The sequence below is a fragment of the Phytophthora ramorum genome (assembly GCF_020800215.1).
Source record: "Phytophthora ramorum isolate Pr-102 chromosome Unknown Phyram_PR-102_s0002, whole genome shotgun sequence".
Lineage (NCBI taxonomy): Eukaryota > Oomycota > Peronosporomycetes > Peronosporales > Peronosporaceae > Phytophthora > Phytophthora ramorum.
This window is the reverse complement of record NW_027150648.1, coordinates 6,055,996-6,083,814: the sequence shown is the minus strand read 5'-3', so window position 1 is coordinate 6,083,814 and position 27,819 is coordinate 6,055,996. Positions and strand designations below refer to the sequence as shown.

The 27,819-nt window shown below is 53.7% G+C and overlaps 8 protein-coding genes across 8 annotated transcripts; 6 read left to right on the top strand and 2 right to left on the bottom strand.

Moving 5' to 3' along the window:
- Positions 1-101: 101 nt before the first annotated feature.
- On the bottom strand, positions 102-1,196 carry KRP23_3189 (Endopolygalacturonase B; the record flags this gene model as incomplete). Its single annotated transcript, XM_067888006.1, has 1 exon — positions 102-1,196. One exon carries the CDS (start codon positions 1,194-1,196, stop codon positions 102-104), a length of 1,095 nt encoding a protein of 364 aa, XP_067750550.1.
- Positions 1,197-3,254: 2,058 nt separating this feature from the next.
- Positions 3,255-4,343, top strand: KRP23_3188 (putative endopolygalacturonase A; the record flags this gene model as incomplete). The annotated part of the gene is made up of 1 exon (XM_067888005.1): positions 3,255-4,343. One exon carries the CDS (start codon positions 3,255-3,257, stop codon positions 4,341-4,343), a length of 1,089 nt encoding a protein of 362 aa, XP_067750549.1.
- Positions 4,344-11,160: 6,817 nt separating this feature from the next.
- KRP23_3187 (putative endopolygalacturonase A) lies at positions 11,161-12,249 on the bottom strand (the record flags this gene model as incomplete). Its single annotated transcript, XM_067888004.1, has 1 exon — positions 11,161-12,249. The coding sequence occupies one exon, from the start codon at positions 12,247-12,249 to the stop codon at positions 11,161-11,163; it is 1,089 nt and encodes a 362-aa protein (XP_067750548.1).
- A 2,105-nt stretch (positions 12,250-14,354) lies between these two features.
- Positions 14,355-15,443, top strand: KRP23_3186 (putative endopolygalacturonase A; the record flags this gene model as incomplete). Its single annotated transcript, XM_067888003.1, has 1 exon — positions 14,355-15,443. One exon carries the CDS (start codon positions 14,355-14,357, stop codon positions 15,441-15,443), a length of 1,089 nt encoding a protein of 362 aa, XP_067750547.1.
- Positions 15,444-16,893: 1,450 nt separating this feature from the next.
- Positions 16,894-18,039, top strand: KRP23_3185 (Polygalacturonase; the record flags this gene model as incomplete). The annotated part of the gene is made up of 1 exon (XM_067888002.1): positions 16,894-18,039. One exon carries the CDS (start codon positions 16,894-16,896, stop codon positions 18,037-18,039), a length of 1,146 nt encoding a protein of 381 aa, XP_067750546.1.
- A 2,088-nt stretch (positions 18,040-20,127) lies between these two features.
- Positions 20,128-21,306, top strand: KRP23_3184 (Polygalacturonase; the record flags this gene model as incomplete). Its single annotated transcript, XM_067888001.1, has 1 exon — positions 20,128-21,306. The coding sequence occupies one exon, from the start codon at positions 20,128-20,130 to the stop codon at positions 21,304-21,306; it is 1,179 nt and encodes a 392-aa protein (XP_067750545.1).
- A 782-nt stretch (positions 21,307-22,088) lies between these two features.
- KRP23_3183 (putative endopolygalacturonase A) lies at positions 22,089-23,207 on the top strand (the record flags this gene model as incomplete). Its single annotated transcript, XM_067887999.1, has 1 exon — positions 22,089-23,207. The coding sequence occupies one exon, from the start codon at positions 22,089-22,091 to the stop codon at positions 23,205-23,207; it is 1,119 nt and encodes a 372-aa protein (XP_067750544.1).
- A 1,761-nt stretch (positions 23,208-24,968) lies between these two features.
- On the top strand, positions 24,969-26,147 carry KRP23_3182 (Polygalacturonase; the record flags this gene model as incomplete). The annotated part of the gene is made up of 1 exon (XM_067887998.1): positions 24,969-26,147. The coding sequence occupies one exon, from the start codon at positions 24,969-24,971 to the stop codon at positions 26,145-26,147; it is 1,179 nt and encodes a 392-aa protein (XP_067750543.1).
- Positions 26,148-27,819: the final 1,672 nt, after the last annotated feature.

Genomic DNA, 27,819 nt, shown 5'->3' with positions numbered 1-27,819 from the left:
GTGCATCTAGATTGGGAGAACACAAACTATGAAAACAACGCAAACGTCAAATTTATTCAGTTGAAACAGTCCCGGCAAGAGAGAAAACATATCTACCCGGCTTAGCATTGAACGCTGCTCGGCTGCCCGCTGCACGAGCCCGTCTTGGAAGCACTCACCGTGATGCCTGAGAACGACCAGCCCGACACAACGTTCGGGTTCGCCACGATGTCGTACAAGTTCGTGGCCGTGCCCGAGAGGCCCGAGATCGTCACGTCCTGGATGGTCACGGCGCTAGTGGGAGAACCCGTGTAGCCGCCCTTGGACTTGCTGTAGTCCGAGTGGATCACGATGGCGTTCTTGACGTTCGAGAGCTTGTTGTTGGTGTACTTGGCGTTGGAGACGAGGCCCTTGAGTCCGATGATGGTCTTGATGCGGATGCCGTTGACGCTGTTGACGATGGTGTTGTCGTTCACCGTGAGGCCAGACACCGTGTCGGACACATCAACCGTGTCGCCACCCAGCGATCCGATGGAGATGCCGTGGCCGCCGCTGCAGTAGTTGTTGCTGAAGACAGTGTTGGTACTGGACTGCATGGCGAGGCAGTCATCCTGGTTGTAGATCTTGTTGCCCGTGATGGTGATGCCGTCATTCTTTGTTAGGTCAAAACCGTCCGTGTTCTTGGCAGTGCCATCACCGGCGCTGGAGTCGAGCGTGAGGCCGCTGATGGTGGTCTTCTGAGAGTTGAGGATGCTAAAAGTGCGGAAAGGAGAGTTCTTGAGGGTGAAGCCCGAGAGCGTCGAGCTCGCGACGCCGTGCAGGCGAAAGAAGACAGGGCGGCTGATGGACGTGCCCTGCTTCCAGTACCACGAGCCTTGGCCGTCCAGCGTGCCGGAGCCCTGGACGGTGAGGTCGCTGCCACCAAGAAGCACAAGCGGGCCATCCCATGTCTGCATGCCAAACGTGGTGGTTCCCGTGAACTGGATGGTGGCGCCGCTCTTGGCCTTGCTCAGGTCCAACGTGACGCCGGCCGGCACGGAGAGCGACCCGATGGTGACGGTGCTGCAGGACGAGATGTCGGTGCCGGACTTGTATGTGCCGGAGAGAGTGCAGCTACTGCTACTGCTGCCTTCTCCTTCTTGGCGGAGCATGGTGGCACCGTTTACAGTGGCGGCGAGGATTGCGAGAGAGGTGAAGGCGGTGGAGAAGAACTTCATTGTCGTCGGCAGTTGAGGTGGTGCTGGTAGTGGTTGGTGGTTGGAAGGTGCTTTGTGGAAAGCAAATTGCAGAATGAGTTTGCTGAGAGGTTGCCGAAAGCGGAAGAAGAGAATTGGCGCTGTAGTACTGTAGAGGTCTTGGCATCTACTTGGTGCTCAGCTGGTTGACACACGGGGACATTTACCAGGATAGTTTGGTCATTCAGTAAGGACACGTCTTGCAGTTAATACCCGGTATGTAGACAAGTTTTTGTCAGCGCACGTATGTTTTTGATCGACATATGCGTTCATGCATCGTGTTGAGATTGCGTCCGTAGCACAGCCCCCGATACCGGTAGCTACGAAAGTAGGCCTGCTACCACTGCTGTTGGGCGACCAGTGCTAGCAGCGGTGGTGGGTCTACTCAACCGGCAGGTAAAAAGCCCCGTACAAATTATCGGTGCAAGTCAATTTTGAGCATCCATGATATTGCTTAGTCCTGTGGCTAAAGCTAGCTCTTGGCGACCACATGTACCTATTAACTTAATAGCAGCAGCGACTGCCTGTTGAGATGGGGACTACAGCTGTGAGTCAGCAGACAGCCGAAGTCAACATGTCCAGAAGTGCACACCACCTTTACAATGCAACTTGTAGCGGCCAAATAGTCGCATGCACCGGGATTGGGGTCACTGGCCACTGGTGCATGTATCCGGATACCCTCCAGTGGCTCATCATTTTCTCTCCGATTGACGAACTTGCGGCAGTCTTAGCTTCTTTCGACATCTTCAACACAATCCCGCGGTAATCAAGGTACAAGGTACATACATATGTACATGCACACTAGGATTTCTTTACGTGCAATTAACCTTGACGGTCGATTGTCGTCATGGATACATCTCTCGAACCAAATGTGTATTGATTGACGCATTCATATACTCCGCTCCGTCCCCAAGGACCATCACACCCATATAATATGATGTGAAGTTTCACTTAGGATGTTTGACGTCGACTATACCATTGCAACTGTCTCTCAAAGTGTAATGTTTGTTGTTGATCCAAAGCCTAACAGCGTTTGGGTCGTAAGCCAGCTCAAATCCAGCGGAGACCGCTGGCAGCCCACAACGAAGCGCAGTGCGACAGCAAATCTGCGTCGAGCCGGCCACGATTGATCGGCCGTTATGGCAAGCGCGAGAGATTTGCTCTCTCCTTTTTCTCTTTAAGCGAGTGCGCGTCTAGAAAAACAGTCCATGGCACGGCCATTTGTGGCTAATCGACACGGTCGATAAATAATTCTCAGACTCACGACGATGGGTCTCCAAGGAGGGGATCCTGCAGTTGAGCTCAATTGCAGGCAACCTTCCTTTGCATTTGCCGTCGTGTATGGCGCGACCGATCCTGTGAACCTCACAAGGAATGTCGGACTGCGTTGCGGTGGTCAACATGACTTGGTAAACAGGCAAGAGCAGCCGTTCAACGTTTGGTGTGAGAACATACGCCGCGCCGCAGCTCCTGCGTTCCAGGCGGTGTATGTCATACGCAGCATCGTCCAGCTGTAATGATTGCGAATTTCTTGACGCCACCCCAGACGCTGTGGCACGGTCTCACCGTTTGTAAGGATCGGCAGTTCGTCATGTTCAATGCTTTACTGGGCGGGTTCCCTGGCGTCCCTGGGAGTGGCTTCATATGCTCGCAGAGAAATAGCCCGGCACGACGACGAGCAGCAAAACCGAAGCGCTCATTGGCGAGACTAGAGATCCAACCAAGTCTGGCGTGTGCCGGGCGCGAAGCACGCCGCACTATCGAGTAATCGCCACCATTCAACTTGCATGTCGATGGTGCAGTGTATCTGTTCGCACTAACGACATGCTGCATATGGGCCTACTCACTCAGGTGTGTTGTCGTGCCACGACGTCATAGACTGCACCCCACAGGGACGCTCTCCGCCGCACCTCTGTCAAGCCTGCAGCACGAACTCGCCTCGAATGATCTCTTCGGTTCCAGTTCATTCTGCAATTTGCTTTCCACAAAGCACCTTCCAACCACCAACCACTACCAGCATCACCTCAACTGCCGACGACAATGAAGCTCTTCTCCACTGCCTTTGCCGCTCTCGCGATCCTCGCTGCCACTGTAAACGGTGCCACCATGCTCCGCCAAGAAGGAGAAGGCAGCAGTAGCTGCACTCTCTCCGGCACATACAAGTCCGGCACCGACATCTCGTCCTGCAGCACCGTCACCATCGGGTCGCTCTCCGTGCCGGCCGGCGTCACGTTGGACCTGAGCAAGGCCAAGAGCGGCGCCACCATCCAGTTCACGGGCACCACCACGTTCGGCACGCAGAAATGGGATGGCCCGCTCGTACTGCTTAGCGGCAGCGGCCTTACCGTCAAGGGCTCCGGCACGCTGGACGGCCAAGGCTCGTGGTACTGGAAGCAGGGCCAGTCGATTACACGCCCTGTCTTCTTCCGTATGAACAAGGTGCTGTCGTCGACCGTGTCCGGGTTCACGCTCAAGAACATGCCGTACCGCACATTCAGCATCCTCAACTCTCAGAAGACCACCATCAGCGGCCTCACCCTTGATGCAAGCGCCGGCAACGGTGTCGCCAAGAACACGGACGGCTTCGACCTCAGCAGCAACGACGGCGTGAGCATCACTGGCAACAAGATCTACAACCAGGACGACTGCCTCGCCATGCAGTCCAGTACCAACACCGTCTTCAGCAACAACTACTGCAGCGGCGGCCACGGCATCTCCATCGGATCGCTGGGCGGCGACACCGTGAGCTCGACCGACACGGTGTCTGGCCTCACGGTGAACGGCAACACCATCGTCAACAGCGTCAACGGCATCCGCATCAAGACCATCATCGGACTCAAGGGCCTCGTCTCCAACGCCAAGTACACCAACAACAAGCTCTCGAACGTCGACAACGCCATCGTGATCCACTCGGACTACAGCAAGTCCAAGGGCGGCTACACGGGTTCTCCCACTAGCGCCGTGACCATCCAGGACGTGACGATCTCGGGCCTCTCGGGCACGGCCACGAACTTGTACGACATCGTGGCGAACTCGAAGGTGGTATCGAGCTGGTCGTTCTCAGGCATCACGGTGAGCGCTTCCAAGACGGGCTCGTGCAGCGGACAGCCCAGCAACGTCAAGTGCTAAATGTGCAGGTAGTATGCGCTTTCACTGTGAGCCAGATACCCTTTTTCATGGCGAGTTTCATGTCGTCCGTCTGCAGCAAGCTAGTAGCCGCTCGCAGTTTAGAGAATAAGATTAATGTATGCGTTGTTTCCCCCTCTTTTTTTTAGCGCATTGCCTTTTTTTTGCTGGGAGATTATTTGAAAATGGTTTTAGCATTAGCATTTAGGGAAACCGTTATCGAAAAGGCCCTCTTTTCGGAACACTCCCAAAAGTCGAGACAACGAAAACAAGTCAGAAACTCACGAAAATAGTCTCGTTATAGATACGAGGAGTACATTATAAGTGGTAGTGTTGGAATTCCGATTGCAATCACGGCGACCGTGACTATGTTGCCGTGTGACTATGTGTGGACCCGGCAGTTTAGCAGATCTGTGATGAGCATAGTGAGACCAAGATATGCGGGTCTTTTACTTGGGAAGGGGCTCAAGCCCGCTTAAGAATCGTTAGCGCTTAGGAGCTGTAGCGATAGCGATTCAATCTTACTTTCTTTTCTTTTCCATCCTAGTGCAGACTCCTGGTTATACGGATCGAGTGCAACTTCGAACAGGGTTCTGAGCCCAAGCCAAGAGGTAGCCTGCGGACTTTCGACTGCGTGAAGGCGATCCAAGATGACGGAGCCATTGAAGTACACGAGCGATGGGGTTCCAAAGAACTGGAACGGAAAAGACTGGCAGCAGTATAAGTGGGCGATGATGATTGTCTTCAGGAAGAAGAAGCTCGTCGACGTCGTGGACGGCGCCGTGACGAGAGACATGCTGACGTCTGCAGAGACTGAAGCAGATTTTGATGACAAGCAGTTAACGATCATGCAACTTATTGGGATGTCGTTGCCAGCGGATATTTTTCATCAAGTCCGAGACAAGACCACGGGAACCGACATGTGGAAGGCGTTGTGCGTAATCTATGAGAGCAGGGCAAATAAGACGACCATGGCTCATAGAGCAGAAAGCATTCGGCACGAGCTTGAGATGTTGAAGTTGGCCCCAGGTGGAGATGTTAACAAGCACTTGAGTAAAATGTTCAACTTGAGAACTGAATTGTTATCGTTGAATTATCAATTTGATGACATTACGATGGTGGAGTTGATGCTGAATAGTTTGCCTCATCAGTACGAGTTTGAGAGTCTGAAGAGTGGAGTTCGGTACAATAGTGCGGACAACTTCATCACACCGGAGCGCACCCGAGAACTGATTCGCGTCGCTGATTCGCGCCAAAAGGCCTACCAGGTAGCCAGAGGTGGACAGCGGGGCGGACCAAAGATTGGTGGCAACGGGGGAGAGAGCAGCAAGCCGAAGACTGAAGAAGGACAACAGTATGGAAACAAGAGCAAGGACTCGAAGAAGAAGCGAGTGAAGAAGTGCTACATCTGTGATAGCACTGAGCACCTGAGGAATAATTGCCCCCAGAAAGCGAAAGGTTCGGAAGGTGGTGGAGCTAATGCTGCTGAGCAGAAGCGGAAGCCGCGTGCGAACATGACAACCCGGCGGGAGGATAGCGAGTTGGGAGGCTCATCTAGTGAGGATGAAGAAACGAACGAAGCTACCAGTCTTCTTGACATGCTGCTGCTTGACGCAGGAACGCCAGACGACGTCCAGAATGACGAACATGGCAGCGCGAGCGATGTAGGGAACCTCGTTGACGGTCAATATGATGGGATCAGCGATGGTGAAAGTGATCACGAAGAGGCAGGGAGTAATTCGCGGAGTAGTTGGTGGTACTTTGATACCGCAGCTAATGTTCACGTTACGGGCAACCCATTGGACTATGTGACTTTCACTCCGGATTCCCATGAATCTCAGCATGTGCAAGGAGTAACCCCGGCTTTAGCTTCTCGAATTGCTGGAGTAGGAACTGTGGAGCTAGTTACAAATGTCGATGGCGAACGCGCTGTTGTTTATCTGAATGATGTGTTCTTCGTGCCTGGGGCTACCCACGGGTTATTGTCGATTGGTTTGGCCGCAGAGCAGGGTTTCGACTTTGACTATTACCCTCAAGTGCAATCGTTCAGAGTGCGCGAAGATGGGCGAACCGTCATTGTTGCAACACCCCATGATGCAACATGGGGATTTCAAGTGACACATCCGATGAGTGATGATTTGGTTGCGCCGCCAGATAGTGCATTGTGTAACTTCACTGCTGCAGAGGGAGTGGCATCGATGAAAGTATGGCATGACCGTTTGGGCCATATATGCCCGCAGTATTTGAAAGTGATGGTTGACAAAGATCTTGTTCGTGGCATGATGTTGCGCCGGCGGGAGCTGGGAGCCTGCGATGCCTGTCACATTGGCAAGCAGAAGCAAAGAGCACACCGGAAGAAGCTGAACCGAAACATCACGAAGCCGAATCAAGTCGTCTATGCTGACTTGCTGATTCCGAGCAAGGACAACGGAACCAAGTACGAGGCAGTCCTTGTAATTATGGACGGATACTCGCGGTTTGTCACGATTCACTTGCTGAAGAGCAAATCCAGTACCGTTGTTAACCAGCACATGAAGGAGTATGTATTGTGGGCAGAGCGTCAAGCTGGGAGACACAAGATTGAGCGAGTGCTGACGCGGAAGGTGAATCTGCAGTACAGAGTCCATCAAGTTCAGACGGATAAAGGTGGTGAGTTCGTGAATACAAACATCGAATCCTGGTATAAAGCGCATGGAATCGAGCACATACTCGTGGGTCCAAAGAGTTCGCAGCTAAACCTATGCGAGCGCACCCATCAGTCTCTGGTTGAGATGACGAAAGCAACCATGCATGATGCTGGCTTTCCACGGAGCCTCTGGCCAGATGCGCTACGGAATGCAGTGTACATTAAGAACCGCACATATAACAAGGGTACACAAGGTATTCCCTACGAAATGATTTTTGCTGTGAAACCTGATTTGCATCATATCCGCAAGTTCGGCGCTCTCGCGTACGTCCACGTGCCAGTCAATCCTGGGCGGAAGAAACATCATGATAACGCAAGATTGGGTTTCGTTTTGGGTTATGCAGAGGATGTGGTAGGCTGCAAGGTCTATTTCCCTGAGAATCGAACTGCAAAGTTTGTATCGGATCTTCGTGTCACGGAAGACGTGGTGTACCGAGACCGGCATGGCGTATCGTTGGAAGACGAAGACTTGGAGTCTCTGCACTTCACGCGTGCCGCGGAGACGCCCGCCCCGAGTGATTCTGACTCAACGCTTGATGCACCTACCATGACATCGTGTAATGATGATGACACTGTCGCTGCTACTATGGCGAACGAGACCATGGCCAGTATGACTATGGATCTCGAGGGAAGTGAGGCGTGCGCAGCTCCAAACGCAGCTCCGACTCGCTCTGCACAACGACATGTCGAGCTTAGTGAAATGCGCGCGACCACGTGCCAGGCGAGCACAGCAGATCTAGGTGGTATCACTGCCGCATTGCCAAGTGTGGAGACGATGGTACGCACTACAGTCGATGTCTCGAGTGCGCAAACGGAAGCGCAACAGGTGTCTGTGTGTCACCAGAGTGAGGAACTAGCCGTAACTGATGTTCAAGATGAGAATCAGAGTCTACCGACAGGAAGAGAAACTTCGATGGAGATGAAGACAGATCAGCCGCTAGTGTTACAATATGGAGACGATAATGAGACTGGGTGTTCGGCGTCGGAACGATGTGATGGGAGTGAATCGGTTGTGAGTGTATGTGGCACGGCAGCTGATGATGCTGAGCTCATCGTGGAAAATGAAGAACCTGCAGATGAAGACGACGATGAGTCTGTCGTGGCGAGCGTGTGTGGAGAAATAATGGGAAAGCGTCGACGTGATGAGACTCCTTCTGAGGAGATTCGCGTGGAGCTGAGTGCGGCTAAGCAGGAACCGAAGCGCAATCGGACAGGGCTTCGCGAATATCACAAGCGCAAGAGGCCTGCCTACTTCGATGACTATGTGATGAATGTAGCGCAGCGCACAACACGCATACTCGATAAGAATGGCCGGCCGATTCGGGGTAGCGATGTGAGAATCCCGAAGAATCGTCGAGCAGCTTTGCGTAGCAAGTATTGCAACTTCTTTTGTGAAGCCGAACTGGAAGAGATGGCAGCATTGAAGGCTCGCCATGTCCTGGAGGAAATTATATACGAGGACGTTCCTGAGGGCGCAAAGCCGATTAAGACTAAGTGGGTATATGATACCAAGACGGATAGTCTAGGCTATGTGGTACGCTTTAAGGCGAGACTCGTAGCGCTTGGGAACTATCAGCGCCCAGGAATCGACTTTCATGACACGTTTTCACCCGTGGCGCGTATGTCTTCGTTCCGATTGATGGTTGGGCTAGCTGCAGAGCTGGATCTAAAACTATTTGGGGGAGATATCAACACGGCGTATCTAAACGCGGATCTAGGAATCAAGCAGTACGTGAGTTCGATTGAAGGATTCCCTTGCGAAGTCGATGGACACCTCTATGTGGTGAAGAAAGCATTGTATGGATTGAGACAGTCAGGACGAGAATGGAACACAGAGCTGAACCAGTGGATGATGGATCATGGTTACCAGCGATCAATGACTGAACCTTGCTTGTACTTCCGTCTCGAGGGTGACATGACTATGCTGGTGTTAGTCTACGTAGATGACATCTTGGTGGCGACCAACGCTGAAGGGGAGAAGAACAAATTGTTCGAGGACTTGGACAAGGAATACGGCATCAAGGACCAGGGCTTGTTGAAGCATTACCTTGGTGTAGAGGTGGAGCAAACCGATGAATGCGTTGTCATTCGGCAACGTAAGTACGCACACGAGATTGTGGAGAAGTTTGGGTACGGAGGGGCTCATCCGGTTGGGAACCCGATGGAGGTGAATGCTCGCTTTGAACCCCTCGGTGAGAACGAGGATAGCGATACTAGCTTTCCCTACCGTGAAGCCATAGGAATGCTGATGTACCTGGCGACGAGTACACGGCCAGATCTTGCATTTGCACTGAGCCAACTCTGCCGCTTCGTGGCGAAGCCTTCTCACAAGCATGTGGGTGCATTGAAACGAGTACTGCGGTATCTCGCAGGAACGGAGAACTATGGAATTACGTATACACGACAGACAGCAGAGTCGAAGAGTATGGTGCTCGAGGGCTATTGCGATAGTGATTGGGGAAATGATCCCGAAACACGCAAGAGTACTACTGGATTAGTGTTCACTCTGGCTGGTGGGGCAGTGTCTTGGATGTCAAGACGCCAGACCATTGTAGCGTTGTCTACAGCTGAGGCCGAGTATGTGGCTGCATGTGAAGCTGCAATGGAGGCAGTTTCGGAGAGTAACATTTTGCAGGAAATTCTTCCGCAGCATGATGTGAAACTACGCATTGGAATAGACAATCAGGCAGCACATGTGATGGCAACCAATCCTACTTACAGTCGGCGAACTCGTCATATTGAACTACGATGGCACTACGTGCGCGAGCAAGTTGAAAAGGGTGTTATTGAACTGCACAAGGTGTGCGGTGATGTGAATCCGGCAGACACGTTTACGAAGCCCCTCGACAAGTTACGTCTCAAGCGGATGCTGGCACTTGCTGGCATCGGAGGTGTAGATTAGTCGAAGCTGACACTTCGAGGGAGGCGTGTTGGAATTCCGATTGCAATCACGGCGACCGTGACTATGTTGCCGTGTGACTATGTGTGGACCCGGCAGTTTAGCAGATCTGTGATGAGCATAGTGAGACCAAGATATGCGGGTCTTTTACTTGGGAAGGGGCTCAAGCCCGCTTAAGAATCGTTAGCGCTTAGGAGCTGTAGCGATAGCGATTCAATCTTACTTTCTTTTCTTTTCCATCCTAGTGCAGACTCCTGGTTATACGGATCGAGTGCAACTTCGAACAGGTAGTGGTACAGCTCCCTATATCGTCTTGGTTGCCAAGATATGACAAGTTTAAGACATGAATTTGGGTATCACAAACTGATTTGGCTTCGACACAAATCCTCAAATTGGTAACTATTGTCCATGGTATATGCCCTTACATTTTATCAACCAATAAGATCCCAATGTTGTCAGTTGAGGCAACTTCAGCAGTTAAACGACGATTTCGCAAGCTTTGTTGTTGCTTTCAGCATGTATTATTCTACTTAATGTTGTTGTATAGCTGAAGACAAATGTTTTCGCTTACTGGTCATGTACTTTTTAAATGTGTAGTGCCTCCTTCAGCTTTTGCATAAACCATGAAGCCAAATAGGCAATTTTTCTTTTTCTTTTTGCGGGGTCCGGTTACTACGATCCTCTTCTCTCATTGCAGATAAAACACTAGGCACGCTAAGTGTGTCCACTGTTTGTTTAACATGCACAATGATCCATTACACTTGGGCAAAATCAATTGATACTTACAGGGGAAATCATAATTTTGGACCTGTTACGAAAAGTGGTATGGTTTCCTCGAAATGTCAATGTTAACATTACACCTTTTTTAAACAACATACACATCTTTATTGGGGTAAGATATTATAATATACATATAATATATCCATACAGTTGAAGTAGATTTAATAGAGGCTCAAAACGATGGCAGGCTTGCAATATAACGTAGTATTACTACATTTAACGTTATTGGAATACTATAGTCCATACCACGTAATGCATGTACTAAAACCATTTTCAAATAATCTCCCAGCAAAAAAAAGGCAACGCGCTAAAAAAAAAAGAGGGGGAAACAACGCATACATTAATCTTATTCTCTAAACTGCGAGCGGCTACTAGCTTGCTGCAGACGGACGACATGAAACTCGCCATGAAAAAGGGTATCTGGCTCACAGTGAAAGCGCATACTACCTGCACATTTAGCACTTGACGTTGCTGGGCTGTCCGCTGCACGAGCCCGTCTTGGAAGCGCTCACCGTGATGCCTGAGAACGACCAGCTCGATACCACCTTCGAGTTCGCCACGATGTCGTACAAGTTCGTGGCCGTGCCCGAGAGGCCCGAGATCGTCACGTCCTGGATGGTCACGGCGCTAGTGGGAGAACCCGTGTAGCCGCCCTTGGACTTGCTGTAGTCCGAGTGGATCACGATGGCGTTGTCGACGTTCGAGAGCTTGTTGTTGGTGTACTTGGCGTTGGAGACGAGGCCCTTGAGTCCGATGATGGTCTTGATGCGGATGCCGTTGACGCTGTTGACGATGGTGTTGCCGTTCACCGTGAGGCCAGACACCGTGTCGGTCGAGCTCACGGTGTCGCCGCCCAGCGATCCGATGGAGATGCCGTGGCCGCCGCTGCAGTAGTTGTTGCTGAAGACGGTGTTGGTACTAGACTGCATGGCGAGGCAGTCGTCCTGGTTGTAGATCTTGTTGCCAGTGATGCTCACGCCGTCGTTGCTGCTGAGGTCGAAGCCGTCCGTGTTCTTGGCGACACCGTTGCCGGCGCTTGCATCAAGGGTGAGGCCGCTGATGGTGGTCTTCTGAGAGTTGAGGATGCTGAATGTGCGGTACGGCATGTTCTTGAGCGTGAACCCGGACACGGTCGACGACAGCACCTTGTTCATACGGAAGAAGACAGGGCGTGTAATCGACTGGCCCTGCTTCCAGTACCACGAGCCTTGGCCGTCCAGCGTGCCGGAGCCCTTGACGGTAAGGCCGCTGCCGCTAAGCAGTACGAGCGGGCCATCCCATTTCTGCGTGCCGAACGTGGTGGTGCCCGTGAACTGGATGGTGGCGCCGCTCTTGGCCTTGCTCAGGTCCAACGTGACGCCAGCCGGCACGGAGAGCGACCCGATGGTGACGGTGCTGCAGGACGAGATGTCGGTGCCGGACTTGTATGTGCCGGAGAGAGTGCAGCTACTGCTGCCTTCTCCTTCTTGGCGGAGCATGGTGGCACCGTTTACAGTGGCAGCGAGGATCGCGAGAGCGGCAAAGGCAGTGGAGAAGAGCTTCATTGTCGTCGGCAGTTGAGGTGATGCTGGTAGTGGTTGGTGGTTGGAAGGTGCTTTGTGGAAAGCAAATTGCAGAATGAACTGGAACCGAAGAGATCATTCGAGGCGAGTTCGTGCTGCAGGCTTGACAGAGGTGCGGCGGAGAGCGTCCCTGTGGGGTGCAGTCTATGACGTCGTGGCACGACAACACACCTGAGTGAGTAGGCCCATATGCAGCATGTCGTTAGTGCGAACAGATACACTGCACCATCGACATGCAAGTTGAATGGTGGCGATTACTCGATAGTGCGGCGTGCTTCGCGCCCGGCACACGCCAGACTTGGTTGGATCTCTAGTCTCGCCAATGAGCGCTTCGGTTTTGCTGCTCGTCGTCGTGCCGGGCTATTTCTCTGCGAGCATATGAAGCCACTCCCAGGGACGCCAGGGAACCCGCCCAGTAAAGCATTGAACATGACGAACTGCCGATCCTTACAAACGGTGAGACCGTGCCACAGCGTCTGGGGTGGCGTCAAGAAATTCGCAATCATTACAGCTGGACGATGCTGCGTATGACATACACCGCCTGGAACGCAGGAGCTGCGGCGCGGCGTATGTTCTCACACCAAACGTTGAACGGCTGCTCTTGCCTGTTTACCAAGTCATGTTGACCACCGCAACGCAGTCCGACATTCCTTGCGAGGTTCACAGGATCGGTCGCGCCATACACGACGGCAAATGCAAAGGAAGGTTGCCTACAATTGAGCTCAACTGCAGGATCCCCTCCTTGGAGACCCATCGTCGTGAGTCTGAGAATTATTTATCGACTGTATCGATTAGCCACAAATGGCCGTGCCATGGACTGTTTTTCTAGACGCGCACTCGCTTAAAGAGAAAAAGGAGAGAGCAAATCTCTCGCGCTTGCCATAACGGCCGATCAATCGTGGCCGGCTCGACGCAGATTTGCTGTCGCACTGCACTTCGTTGTGGGCTGTCAGCGGTCTCCGCTGGATTTGAGCTGGCTTACGACACCTCGGCTGCTTGGCACATCACTTTGAGGAGATAGTTGCAAGGTGCCGGCTGACCTCTTTTTCCAATTCGAAGTCAAATTTCTTAAGAGATTCTATGGGTGGTGGTTCTTTGGGACTTTGGACGAAACAGAGTACATATCTGAATCCGTCTAGCAAGACACAACAATTCGTGGCGCCGATGTGTTTTGGTGTCAGGACGTGCATCGTCAGTGCCGATTCGTCACGGCAATAGACCGCCAAGGCGACAGTAATTAATCCCAAAGAAGATCCTGACTACCGCGAATTGGATTTGCAAGTGCTCTGATGAAGATGGTGAAGATCGAAGGCTGCCGCAAATTCGCCAATCGGAGCGGAAATGGCGGGCCGCTGGAGGGTACCAAGGGTTTGAGTCCCCGGCGCAAGCGACTCTTTGACCGATACAAGTTGCAGTCTCAAAGCTTGTAAAGGTGGTTTGCCCTGCCGGGATATGCTATCTTCGGCTGTGCTACATGCACGCGGCACATGGCTCGCCGGTAAACCTGATGGAAATGGTCACTTATTCACAAATGCAGTCCCCATCTCAACAAGCAGTCGTAGGTAGTCAAGCCTTCCAAGAGGTAGCTTTTGCCACAGAACTGAGGATTTTATGCGGCTCTAATGGGGGCTTTTCACTTGCCAGTAGCACTGGTCGTCCAACCGCCTGGCGACCCGGTGCTATCAGCGGTGGGCCTGCTTCCGTAGCTATCGGCAGCTGTGCTACTGACACGATTTCAACACGTCGCACGAATGCATCTGTCGACCAAGAACCTACGTCGGGCAGCAAAAACTTGTCCACATACGTCCGTGTGCCGGGCATTATAACTGCAAGACGTGTCCCACGTATCCTTACTAAGGACTCCTCCCTAACCATGTGTCGAACCATGCTCAAACTATCCTGGCAAATGGTGCCGCGTATCGATCAGCCGAACACCACGCCGGAAACCAAGGTCTCTACAGTATTAGCACTCCAATTCTCTGATTCCTCTTCGACATCTCACCACCAAACTCATTCTGCAATTTGCTTTCCACAAAGCACCTTCCAACCACCAACCACTACCAGCATCACCTCAACTGCCGACGACAATGAAGCTCTTCTCCACTGCCTTCGCCGCTCTCGCGATCCTCGCCGCCACTGTAAACGGTGCCACCATGCTCCGCCAAGAAGGAGAAGGCAGCAGTAGCTGCACTCTCTCCGGCACATACAAGTCCGGCACCGACATCTCGTCCTGCAGCACCGTCACCATCGGGTCGCTCTCCGTGCCGGCCGGCGTCACGTTGGACCTGAGCAAGGCCAAGAGCGGCGCCACCATCCAGTTCACGGGCACCACCACGTTCGGCACGCAGAAATGGGATGGCCCGCTCGTACTGCTTAGCGGCAGCGGCCTTACCGTCAAGGGCTCCGGCACGCTGGACGGCCAAGGCTCGTGGTACTGGAAGCAGGGCCAGTCGATTACACGCCCTGTCTTCTTCCGTATGAACAAGGTGCTGTCGTCGACCGTGTCCGGGTTCACGCTCAAGAACATGCCGTACCGCACATTCAGCATCCTCAACTCTCAGAAGACCACCATCAGCGGCCTCACCCTTGATGCAAGCGCCGGCAACGGTGTCGCCAAGAACACGGACGGCTTCGACCTCAGCAGCAACGACGGCGTGAGCATCACTGGCAACAAGATCTACAACCAGGACGACTGCCTCGCCATGCAGTCCAGCACCAACACCGTCTTCAGCAACAACTACTGCAGCGGCGGCCACGGCATCTCCATCGGATCGCTGGGCGGCGACACCGTGAGCTCGACCGACACGGTGTCTGGCCTCACGGTGAACGGCAACACCATCGTCAACAGCGTCAACGGCATCCGCATCAAGACCATCATCGGACTCAAGGGCCTCGTCTCCAACGCCAAGTACACCAACAACAAGCTCTCGAACGTCGACAACGCCATCGTGATCCACTCGGACTACAGCAAGTCCAAGGGCGGCTACACGGGTTCTCCCACTAGCGCCGTGACCATCCAGGACGTGACGATCTCGGGCCTCTCGGGCACGGCCACGAACTTGTACGACATCGTGGCGAACTCGAAGGTGGTATCGAGCTGGTCGTTCTCAGGCATCACGGTGAGCGCTTCCAAGACGGGCTCGTGCAGCGGACAGCCCAGCAATATTGCGTGCTAAGGTTCTCATGTCGTTGAGGAAAGCAACCTAGTTTGTGGTAAGTTGTTTCTTGTCGTCGGAAGACAAGCAGAAGTCACGAATGGAGTGGCTACATGTAGGCGTATCAAGTAATAGTAGAATCGATGTTCTTAGCATGTGCACAGGTCGATGTTTCCGTTCACGTAGATATGAAATGATGTCTCCGAGCCGAAGGTCACGACCTCCGCAGCGAATCGAGTCGACTATTCCACCTGGTGGAGTCCACCATGCTGCAAACCCGAACAGGTGCTCGTGGCAGAGCTCAGGCAATCCTCCATAGGCCATGGGGAGGACCACTCGATGCACAATATGTCCGCCGTGTCGATGGCCACTGACGCCTGGTTCTCGATTACCCGATGGGCAGAGGTTGTCGAGTCACTGGTGAGCATTTCGTGAGATCGCGCCACACGGCTAGTCGACCGTACAGCAAAAAAGGCCATCGCCAACTTTTATGTGTGACTCCATACGTGCATAGTGCACAGTGATCTCGCGCGCATGAGTCAAGGGCAGCCTCGACCGAGATGGTGGCGAGTCCATGAATGTGCTCCCCGTTCTACCTATTATACCAGCACGGTGCTCTCAGGATCATGCAGCACACGACCAAGCCGGCCAACAAACGCCCTACGTCGCGTGAGTTACGTAACATTGTCCTGTTGAGAGCGCCTGCTGACCCACGACATGTACTTGGCGATCCAGGCCTGCCGTTTGTGTTTGCAGATCTCGAGGCATGCTCGCACTGACGAGACCGGAACTATTATACGGCGTGTGCGCTCATGAGCTCGACTACCGCGTTGTTGCCGTGTTGTATGTGGGGCGGCAGTGGCGACCAGAAAGATGCACGAGCTGAAGGCACCTATATATCTTGCCTCCTTCAAGCCATCGAGGCAAGTCCGCACCTCCACTTCAAGTATCGAGGGTCTTTTCGACAACAGCGACCACCTAGACTCGGCCCTGAGGGGGTACATGTACACGCATTACGTTTCCACGTAAAACTCCGTTGCTTCCTTCGGCGAAAACACTTGTTGCGACCGGAAGTTGATCCACAGGCAACTTTCGCCTCCAATGCACCGGTTCAACACCTGTGGTGGCTGCTTCGGAGCGAGTCTACGACCGCTTTGATTTGCTGGCTCGTGGCTCGCCGCTTCAAAAAAGCTGGCGACTGCGTCGGATCGAGGCTGGCAAACAGCAGCAGCTTCCTCCAGCTGGTACAACGACCCCTTTGTTGCTTGAGCCAGACCTCCCACCTCTGTTGTTTACTGTCCGAACAGCGAATCACGAACTAACGGTCCCTGGCTCAAAGGCAGCGCCTACCAGGGGGCACTCGTACACCCAACAGGTTCGAGCTTGATCACTGACCTCACTTTCCAATTCGCCTCCGATCGAGCACCTCCACCCAACCAACTCGACACCAAGCTACGAAACCACATCAACGATGAAGCTCCTCTCGACCGCTCTCGCTGCTTTCGCGCTCTTCGTCGCCACCGTCGACGGTTCATCCATGCTGCGAATGGAAGCTGAGGGCAAGAGCAAGACCAAAACCGGCCAGGAGCAGGTGCAGCAGCAGCAGCAAAGCAGCACCAGCAGTGGATGCAACCTCACTGGCACCTACTCGAAGGGCACCGATATCTCGTCGTGCAGCTCGATCACCATCGGCTCACTCACAGTTCCGGCCGGCGTCACGCTCGACTTGAGCAAGACCAAGAGCGGTGCTACTATCGAGTTCACGGGCATTACCACCTTCGGCACGGCCAAGTGGGCCGGTCCGCTCGTGTTGCTTGGTGGTAACGACCTCACGGTCAAGGGCTCTGGCACTCTGGACGGCCAGGGTGCCTGGTACTGGAAGCAGGGCCAGTCGATCACTCGCCCGGTCTTCTTCCGTCTGCAGAACGTCGCTAGCTCCACCCTCTCAGGCTTCACACTGAAGAACTCCCCGTTCCGCACGTTCAGCATCGTGACATGCCAGCAAACGACCCTCAGCGGCCTCACGCTTGACTCGAGCGCCGGCAACGGACTCGCCAAGAACACGGATGGCTTTGACCTGACCAAGAACGACCACATCACCATCACGGGCTGCAAGATCTACAACCAGGACGATTGTCTCGCCATGCAGTCCAGCACCAACACCGTCTTCAGCAACAACCTCTGCAGCGGCGGTCACGGTGTGTCGATTGGCTCGCTCGGTGGTAACGCTGTGGACCAGTCCTCCACGGTCCAGGGTCTCACCGTCCAGGGTAACACGATCCAAAACAGCGACAACGGCATCCGTATCAAGACCATCATCGGACTCAAGGGCCTTGTCTCCGATGTGAAGTACACCAACAACAAACTCTCGAACGTCAAGAACGCCATCGTCATGCACTCGGACTACAGCAAGTCCAAGGGCGGCTACACGGGCTCGGCGACCAGCCAGGTGCAGATCACGGGCGTGACGGTGTCGGGCCTTACGGGCTCGGCCACGAACCTGTACGACATCGTGGCGAACCCCAAGGTGGTGTCGGACTGGACGTTCTCGGGCATCGAAGTGAGCGCGTCCAAGGCGGGCAATGCGGTCGGCCAGCCCAACAGCATCGACGTGTAGAGTCAGAAACGGTGGTTTCTTGTCTTGTGAATTGGCGTCCCAGGTCGACAGAAGGCCAATAGAGTCTGGGGACAGCTAGCCAATACGATAAAATTGATGTAAGCTCGTTTTGAATTCTTCCCGCTGTGAACTTGCGCTCCTTACGTCGCGTTCTTTTGGTTGCGTCTACGTTGTATGAGTTCGAGTGTGCATCTAGAATCTCAGGCGGCAAGACACATCTCGGTGGGGCTGCACCTCAAGGAATTCAAACGCTGACTCAATAGTGCTCCACCCTCACCGCCTATTAGCACCAGACCGCCAAAACCTGACTCAGGCGGTCCTATCAGCCAGATGTGGACTCCAAGTTTGCGTGACCCTCCGTCAAAATGTTGAACCGGAGCGTAGACACTGTACGGCAGCGCTCGTCGCCCTCGTACTGCCAAACCGACCTTCAAAACGCCAAATCTTCAGCAACGCCAGTCGGCTCAATCAATGCACATGTACATTATGTCAGGCGCAAGGCGTTAACCGCACGAACAACACGGAGAACAGCCAATGACCAGTGGCACAACTTCGAGCAGACGCCTTCAGTATCTTGAACAAACACCCCAACGATGCAACATGGATCGCGACCGTTTCTTCCTTCGAGAGACCAAGGGATCGCCTTGACATTCGCTCCCCACAGCGCTCTGGTTAAGCCGCCACCTCATTTCGCCCCCAGCCTCTGCAACCATAGCTCGGACAACGAAACGCTCGTTGCGCCAGCGCTTTGTGTCGACGCATGAACTATCCGTGCCATGAGCTGTTTTGCTTGTTGAAGCTGCCATTCAAGAATATTTTTTTTACGCACACCACCGCTACCGCTACATGGACCACGTCCACGTCTAAAGTTGCCCCAATCAATAGGACCCAGTGAAGCCTTGACCATTCTGCGGTTATCACAGTGTACTAAACGCAAATAGAGGACCTCTTAAACCCCAAAGGTTACCACAGTGCATATATGTCTGCGTCTTTGTGAGTTTTCAACGCGATGCTGCGAGATAGTGGCTGCAGCACCTGAATGGTGGCAAGTTCGATGCTTTCATTCACCAATGGAACTTCGGTCGTCAAGCGCGAGTTCCAGCCTGATTTTTCAGGACCTGGCGTCTTCGAGGCTCGAGTTGGAGTCGTAGACCACAAACTCACGAGCTCGCCTCGCCCAACGGCGATCGCTTTCAAATCCAGTCGACTACTCCACCATCCTGCAATCTCGAACAGATACTCGTGGCTCAGCACTTCTTGAATGGGCCCTTCGGGGGTGGACCACTTAAATGAAAGGCAAACGCCGTGCGGCGAACGTGTCGATGGTCGCCGACACCTGGTTCTCGATAGCCCGATGGCAGATCACTCGTGCACATTTCGTGAAGTCGTGGCTAGTTGTCCAAAGTCTGGACTTCACACAGCAAAAATCCGCGATGGCGTTTTATGTTTGACGGATGTCAGTGCATAGTATGCACTGCCTACCGACGCGGCGTCGACGACACGAATGGGGTGGGGACGCCGGTGGCTATTGTACTGTAATCAGTCGGCTCGAGCTCATACATGTACGACACAGGTCTACTGCAGTGCTATGTTTCTGATACTACGCGGTGCCGGTACACTTATTTACAGCAGTTAGCAAAGCAAGAAGTAGCAACCGGTACACTGTACACCCGTCCATACGTCGAACGACCCCCACAACCGTTTGCTTTGGACCGGCGCTGCGGGCACTTGACCACCACCAGCTCTTCGCGGCGCTACCAGCCGCTCGATTCGGCTAAAACACTTGCTGCTCCATCAGTGACGGAGATTTTGGTTCATTGACGAGGCATCAATGGCTCGATTAAAACGTATTAAAACGACGACCATAGAACTGTACGCTTCTGCATATGGTTAGATCCACCTTGTCTTCGTATGTAAGCTCTGCAGCGAACTAATGGTGGCTGACTCAAGTCCACGGGTTTACTCCAGGACTAAGGGGGCACTTGTAGCGTTACATGTCCAGAATCATTGACCTCACTTCCCAATTTGCCTCCGGTCAAGCACCTACCACCAAAAGCACCACCGAGCTACCACAAGGCACGTTCAACCATGAAGTTCATCTCCGCTGCATTCACCGCCTTCGCGCTCCTCGCTGCTACCGCCAACGGTTCCCCCATGCTCCGTCAAGAGGCCATGAGTAAGAGCAAGAAGACCCCGCAGCCCCAAGAACAAGTGCAGCAGGAGCAGCAGCAGACGCAGCAGCAGACGCAGCAGACCACCACCACCAGCGGCAAAAGCTGCAACCTCACTGGCACGTACAAGAAGGGGACCGACATCTCGGCCTGCAGCACCATCACGGTCGACTCATTGACTGTCCCGGCCGGCGTCACGCTCGACCTGAGCCTCGCCAAGACGGGCGCCACCATCGAGTTCAAGGGGATCACCACCTTCGGAACGCAGAAGTGGGAAGGTCCTCTCGTACGCGTGAGCGGCAGTGACCTCACGGTGAAGGGTTCCGGCACCCTTGACGGCCAGGGCGCCTGGTACTGGAAGCAGGGTCAGTCGATCACTCGTCCGGTCTTCTTCAAGCTGCAGAACGTCATCGGCTCGACGGTGTCTGGCTTCACCATTAAGAACATGCCGTTCCGCACGTTCAGCATCGTGACGTGCAAGGACACGACCCTCACTGGTCTTACGATCGACTCTAGGGCCGGCAACGGACTCGCTAAGAACACCGATGGATTTGGCCTCACCAAGAACGACCATGTGACTATCACGGGCAACATCATCTACAACCAGGATGATTGCCTTGCGATGCAGTCCAGCACCAACACGTTTTTCACCAACAACAAGTGCTACGGTAGCCATGGTATCTCGGTTGGATCCCTAGGAGGTAACGCTGTCGACCAGTCCACCACTGTCCAGGGCCTCACTGTTCAGGGCAACACCATCGTCGACAGTGACAATGGTCTCCGCATCAAGACCATCATCGGACTGAAGGGGCTGGTTTCTAATGTCAAGTACCTGAACAACGAACTCTCCAACGTGAAGAACGCCATCGTGATCCGCTCAGACTACAGTAAGGCGAAGGGTGGCTACACGGGAGCTGCCACCAGTCAAGTGCAGATCAAGGGCGTTACTGTCTCAGGCTTGACAGGCTCGGCGAAGAACCTGTACGACATTAATACTAACCCGAATGTGGTCTCCGACTGGGTCTTCTCCGACATCGACGTGAGCGCGTCCACGACGGGCAAGCTGCTCGGTCAACCGAACAGCCTTGACATTTAGAGTCAGAAAGCATGATTTCCTGTCTTGTAGATTGGAGTCCGAGTGGTCGACAACCAACACAATAAAATTGATGTATGCATGCTTTTATTCGGTGTGCTGTGGCGTATTAGAGAGCCATCGTTGCTTCACCCGCAGCAAGTACGTAGCAAGTACGGCACGATACCGTTCCCATGCGTCGGTGGCCACAATTAGCGCGAACAAGCGGGCGTAATACTCGGGATTGGTGACCAGGCACATACAATGCATACACGTTTCCTCTTCTAAAAAAAAAATACATTACCGGCCTGTACACTGTATAATTGTTATCCAGCTTTCAAAGCCGAAGTTTGGTAGTTGCATTGCTTTATCCGACGATGTATACGGTGCAACTAATGCACCCGTCCAATCGAGAGCACCATCACGTGCTGTAAAAAAAAATATGCTGTGCTGGCGTGAATTAGTTACTGTAATAAGGGCTCACAGACTTGTGAGCATGAGCAACGCGCAGTGTCCTGCACAGCGTTGTACGAGTAGTGATCCTTTTACCGCACCGCCCAAAGCCCAAACGAAGATCGTGGTCTTGTCGAAGGTTTGCATTCGGTTCGTCAGGCCGTCATCTGCTCGACTCTTGAGGCGGCACACATCGTTCGAACAGCACAATGTGCACTCGTGCCTGCCTCAATTCAACGTTGACCCAGTGAACTGAGGTGGGGGGGGGTCAGCGCCACTCGATCGAATACCTCACTCTTCAATTTGCTTCCACCAACACAGCCACCGACTGAGCTACAAGCGCTATCCACGCCATGAAGCTCCTTTCAACCGCGTTCACCGCCTTTGCCCTCCTCGCTGCAGCAGTCAATGGGTCAGCCATGCTGCGCATGGAAGCCGAAGGCGCTAACCAAGTACAGCAGCAACAGCAAAGCAGCGGTTCGAGCACGTGCAACCTCACGGGAACGTACAAGAAGGGCACCGACATCTCGTCCTGCAGCACCATCACGATCGGGTCGTTGAGTGTGCCTGCTGGTGTGACTCTGGACTTGAGCAGGGCCAAGAATGGCGCCACGATCCAGTTCACGGGCACCACAACCTTCGGAACGCTGAAGTGGGATGGACCCCTTGTGGCGCTCAGCGGCACCGATCTCACGGTCAAGGGTAGCGGCAAGCTGGACGGCCAGGGCGCCTGGTACTGGAAGCAGGGGCAGCAAATTACCCGCCCCGTGTTCTTCCGTATGCACAAGGTCATCTCCTCGACGGTGTCGGGTTTCACCATTATGAATGCACCTTACCGCACCTTCAGCATCGTGGACTCCGCCTACACAACCATCAGCGGCCTCACGCTGGACTCTCGCGCTGGCAATGGCGTCGCGACAAACACGGACGGGTTCGATCTGAGCTGCAACGACCACATTACCATCACCGGTAACACGATTTACAACCAGGACGACTGCCTTGCGATGCAGTCGAGTACCAACACCATCTTCAGCAACAACTACTGCCACGGGAGTCACGGGATCTCGGTGGGGTCGCTGGGAGGTAACATGGTAGACCGGACGACCACGGTCCAGGGCCTCACCGTCCAGGGCAACCACATCGAAAACAGCGATAACGGCCTCCGCATCAAGACCATCATTGGCCTCAAGGGTCTAGTGTCGAACGTGAAGTTCATCGACAACAAACTCTCGAATGTGAGGAACGCCATCGTCATGCACTCGGACTACAGCAAGTCTAAGGGCGGCTACACGGGTGCGGCCACCAGCCAGGCGCAAATCACGGGTGTGACCGTGTCGGGTCTCACTGGCACTGCCACAAACCTGTACGACATTGTTGTGAATCCGAAGGCGGTGTCTGGCTGGAAGTTCTCGGGCATCCAAGTAAATGCAGCAATGAAGGGCACGGTGAACGGCGCGCCGGTTAGCATTTAACCTTGAGGCCTCGATTTCCTTGTCATGTACGATTGGTACCTCCATGGTCGACATGAGACCGATAGAGAGTGAGGACATGAAACCAACAGAATAAATTCGATGTTACCTTACCTTGATGTTGGTTTGAATTTCTCCAATATGTCTGTCTTCAACGTTCTAACACGACCACTCTTGGCGGTGTCGTGTCGAGCAGGCATTCACAAATTGGTAACGTCGACCACATTCGTCACGCCCAGCCGATTCAAACAGCGACACTGTCAGTACCCACAGTGAGTCAAGTTTGTGGTACATGTATTTGAACGGCGTCAACCTCGCTGGCAATAGATTACCCGGAGCCCAGCCCACATACATGTATACTTCAAAGATCTACGAATGACACAGTGAGTGAAGTCTTTGTGCTACCACCTTCACCTTGTTTCGACCCCCCCCCCCATCTAAACTTTCTCAACACGAAGAAGTTGTGTACCGTTTTAGACTCTCGGATGTGGCCCTGGTAAAGCATAGTCGGCAAAATGTCGGAAGATCGCTGCTTAAGTTGAAGTTGCTTTCGGCGAAGTACGATACCATCCGAGATCTCAAGCTGCAACGGTACAGCAGGACGACGCCAATTCAAATCCAGTCGACCACTCCACCATGCTGTGACTCCAGTCCCCAATCCTTCGAGTCCAGGCAACATGCTCCACTCATCGTTGGGGGCCACTGACGCCTGGTTCTTGATAACCCGATGGCAAAAGGTGCCGAGTCAATCGTGCACATTTCGCGAAGTCGTCGCCCACATGGCTAGTCGTGCAGACAGCAAAAATCCGTAATTGCGTTTTATGCGTGGCGGATGTCAGTGCATAGCCGTCGCAAAGCTCGTGCTCGCTTGCTCGGAAGGCTGGACTGCTAGCTGCGCATTGCTGTTTTCTGCCATGTCAGTTATGAACGGAGGACGCTGTGATCCGGAATTGCCGTCGTGCAGTTGCGAGTGCCGCCTGGTTGCTTGGCGGTACAGAGAACAAGGCAACAGCCTGCCACGATCGTCTCAACGAGAACGCTGCGTGTGCTTTTATAGAGTATACCGCCGAAATATTAACGACAACGAGTCGGTGACCGCACGACGGTGTTGCTTTTGAAAACGAGGTCGGTATTATAGTGGCGACTACAAGTACGAGATCAACTAACCGATCCTCAGCTGGTGGTACAGTGCACCGAACATGCTGCAAGATGCGCGTCCCTCATGGCGATGTTGCGGGCATTTTGCTACCATAAGGCTCCAGCGGCGCTGCCAGCTGCCTCATTCGACAAAAACACTTGCTGCGACCACAAGCTGACAAGTTGACACCGTCTCAAGTCTCTTGTGCACTCCAGACACGAGACGTACCGGTTACCACTACTGAAGGCGGACCATGAATCGGCTCGATTTGCTGGCTCGTGGCGTGCTGGTCAATTTCGAGCGTCAACGCCCCGACCACTGGTCCAGAACCCGACATTCGGTGTCCGATCGAGCCGAGTTCGATCCATCTGGTGGGGTGCGCTGTCAGAGAGAGCACACTCTCTCCAGATGCGTGACGCCGCTAGATCTATGCGGCAGAGCTAGCTACACCTACGAGCCGTTCGAACAGCACTGCGAACTAACAGCCCCCTTCTCAGGTGGTCGTTTACACCGTAGATTAAGGGGCACTCAATAGAACAGAATCATTGACCTCACTTCCCAATTTGCCTCCGGTCAAGCACCTACCACCAAAAGCACCACCGAGCTACCACAAGGCACGTTCAACCATGAAGTTCATCTCCGCTGCATTCACCGCCTTCGCGCTCCTCGCTGCTACCGCCAACGGTTCCCCCATGCTCCGTCAAGAAGCCATGGGCAAGAGCAAGAAGACCCCGCAGCCCCAAGAACAAGTGCAGCAGGAGCAGCAGCAGACGCAGCAGCAGACGCAGCAGACCACCACCACCAGCGGCAAAAGCTGCAACCTCACTGGCACGTACAAGAAGGGGACCGACATCTCGGCCTGCAGCACCATCACGGTCGACTCGTTGACTGTCCCGGCCGGCGTCACGCTCGACCTGAGCCTCGCTAAGACGGGCGCCACCATCGAGTTCAAGGGGATCACCACCTTCGGAACGCAGAAGTGGGAAGGTCCTCTCGTACGCGTGAGCGGCAGTGACCTCACGGTGAAGGGTTCCGGCACCCTTGACGGCCAGGGCGCCTGGTACTGGAAGCAGGGTCAGTCGATCACTCGTCCGGTCTTCTTCAAGCTGCAGAACGTCATCAGCTCGACGGTGTCTGGCTTCACCATTAAGAACATGCCGTTCCGCACGTTCAGCATCGTGACGTGCAAGGACACGACCCTCACTGGTCTTACGATCGACTCTAGGGCCGGCAACGGACTCGCTAAGAACACCGATGGCTTTGACCTGACCAAGAACGACCACGTGACCATCACGGGCAACTGGATCTACAACCAGGACGATTGCCTCGCCATGCAGTCCAGCACCAACACCGTCTTTAGCAACAATTACTGCTGCGGTGGTCACGGTATCTCCATCGGTTCGCTAGGCGGTAACGCTGTCGACCAGTCCACCACTGTCCAGGGCCTCACCGTCGAAGGCAACACGATTGAAAACAGTGACAACGGCATCCGTATCAAGACCATCATCGGACTCAAGGGCCTCGTCTCCGATGTGAAGTACACCAACAACAAACTCTCGAACGTCAAGAACGCCATCGTCATGCACTCGGACTACAGCAAGTCCAAGGGCGGCTACACGGGCTCGGCGACCAGCCAGGTGCAGATCACGGGCGTGACGGTGTCGGGTCTTACGGGCTCGGCCACGAACCTGTACGACATCGTGGCGAATTCGAAGGTAGTCTCCGGCTGGGAGTTCTCCGGTGTGACCGTTAGTGCGTCGGTTAAGGGAAAGCTGACTGGCCTGCCCAACAGCATTGACATTTAAGGATCAGGTGATGGTCCTTGTAGTGGTAGTGAATTAGCGTTTTAATGGTCGATTGAAGGCCACAAGATGAAATCAATGTAAAAGTTCATTCAAGTTTGTCTTGATCAATTTAGCCCCCAAAACTATGGCCATAGCCTCGATAGAATTCCGTTAAATGAGCCCGTTGGGTGCATGCTTCAGAAACAGTATCACCAACGCCAAGGTGTTTCGTAGGATAGGACGTCGTTAGGATACCTAAGTGACACCAATGTACCTCACTGAAAAACAAAGACAAGGTGCTTAGCTGTGACCTAATTCAACTCGTGTCCCCAGATGCTGCCACAGAGAGGGAAATATTGAGTTCAAGTGGGCGTTGCGACGTACAGGTACTGGCAATGGTGAGCGGTTTGGAGTGATTTACTGCATGAGTCAGGGACACAGCAAATGGCTCGCTACAAGCTCGTCCTGTTCCTCATGAGGGAAATATTCCGCTGCAGCTACCATAACGCAAGACCAGACACTGTATGCGTTTAGCAGTGATACCCGACGAGGGGTACGCGTGAAGCTGTCTAATATCGGGCGACTCTGGAGGGTCAACCATTTTGACCCTCTCAACAATCTCACGGCAGGTCACCATACAGCGGCACTGACCAACAAATTGCGACATGGCTACAGCACAGTACACATATATGTGCAGGTCAATTATACACAGGAGGTAGGGCTTACAGCGGCGGACATCATCAAGAGAGCATTAGGACGAAGCGGGATGGTAAGATACACACAGCTTCCGGCGACAATGGATCATCAGTACCTACTCTTCTTTGGGGGGGGGGGGGGGGGCACAAGTGGCAAGACGCAGAGGGCGGCAAGCGGAGCGATAGTACTCCACATTGGCGGGACTACCCGGACACCAGAAGCATGCTGGCTAAGTACAATGTCCAATGGGGCTCAAAACGTTACCACACAGAACGCGACTGGTTTCGGCCTACTCACGGGACTGGCAGAATGTGCGCGGAAGAGGTACTCCTCGCTTCACGTTATTGGGGACAATGAACAGGTGATAGCTCAGCATCGAAGAAGGAAACCACGAAAGGCGCGGCACCTGATTCCAGCGTACTGGCGGTGTCGTAGACTCTCGAAACGAGTGGCGACTCGCGAGTGGCATCTACATAACAACGCCATGGTGGGCACATTGGCACGGCAGGTAATGACGACAAGGATCAGTATGCAATGGACCCTACTCGGAGGGAAGAGAGCAGATCAACTCTGGGAGACAGTGCTTAGGAATGTGGGGACAGACATGTTGCTTTGGCTTGGAAAAATGAAAGACACGGCTCAAGCGGACGCCGTGGCCGACAGCCACAAAGGAGGCCGGCGTGTGACGGAGAGGCGCAAGCCTGGACCGGGAGAAAGCCAGCACTTGACATAGGGGCACTTGCTAGAACGGACGTCAGACGTCGGTAGAACTCTACGTGACATGAATGTACTGAAAAACGAAAATGAATATCGCGCGACTCAGGGGGGGGGGGGGGTTTAAGAGGTCCTCTATTTGTGTTTAGCTAAGAAACTATAGAGAGTCCTGATATCGCTGGAGGCTTTGCCTTATTGATAATCCTTTCTGTGGCTCATTGTCGCTGCTAGTGTTCAACGGCATCGCGCGACTCAACCCAGGCACGACTCCCTACAGGAACCG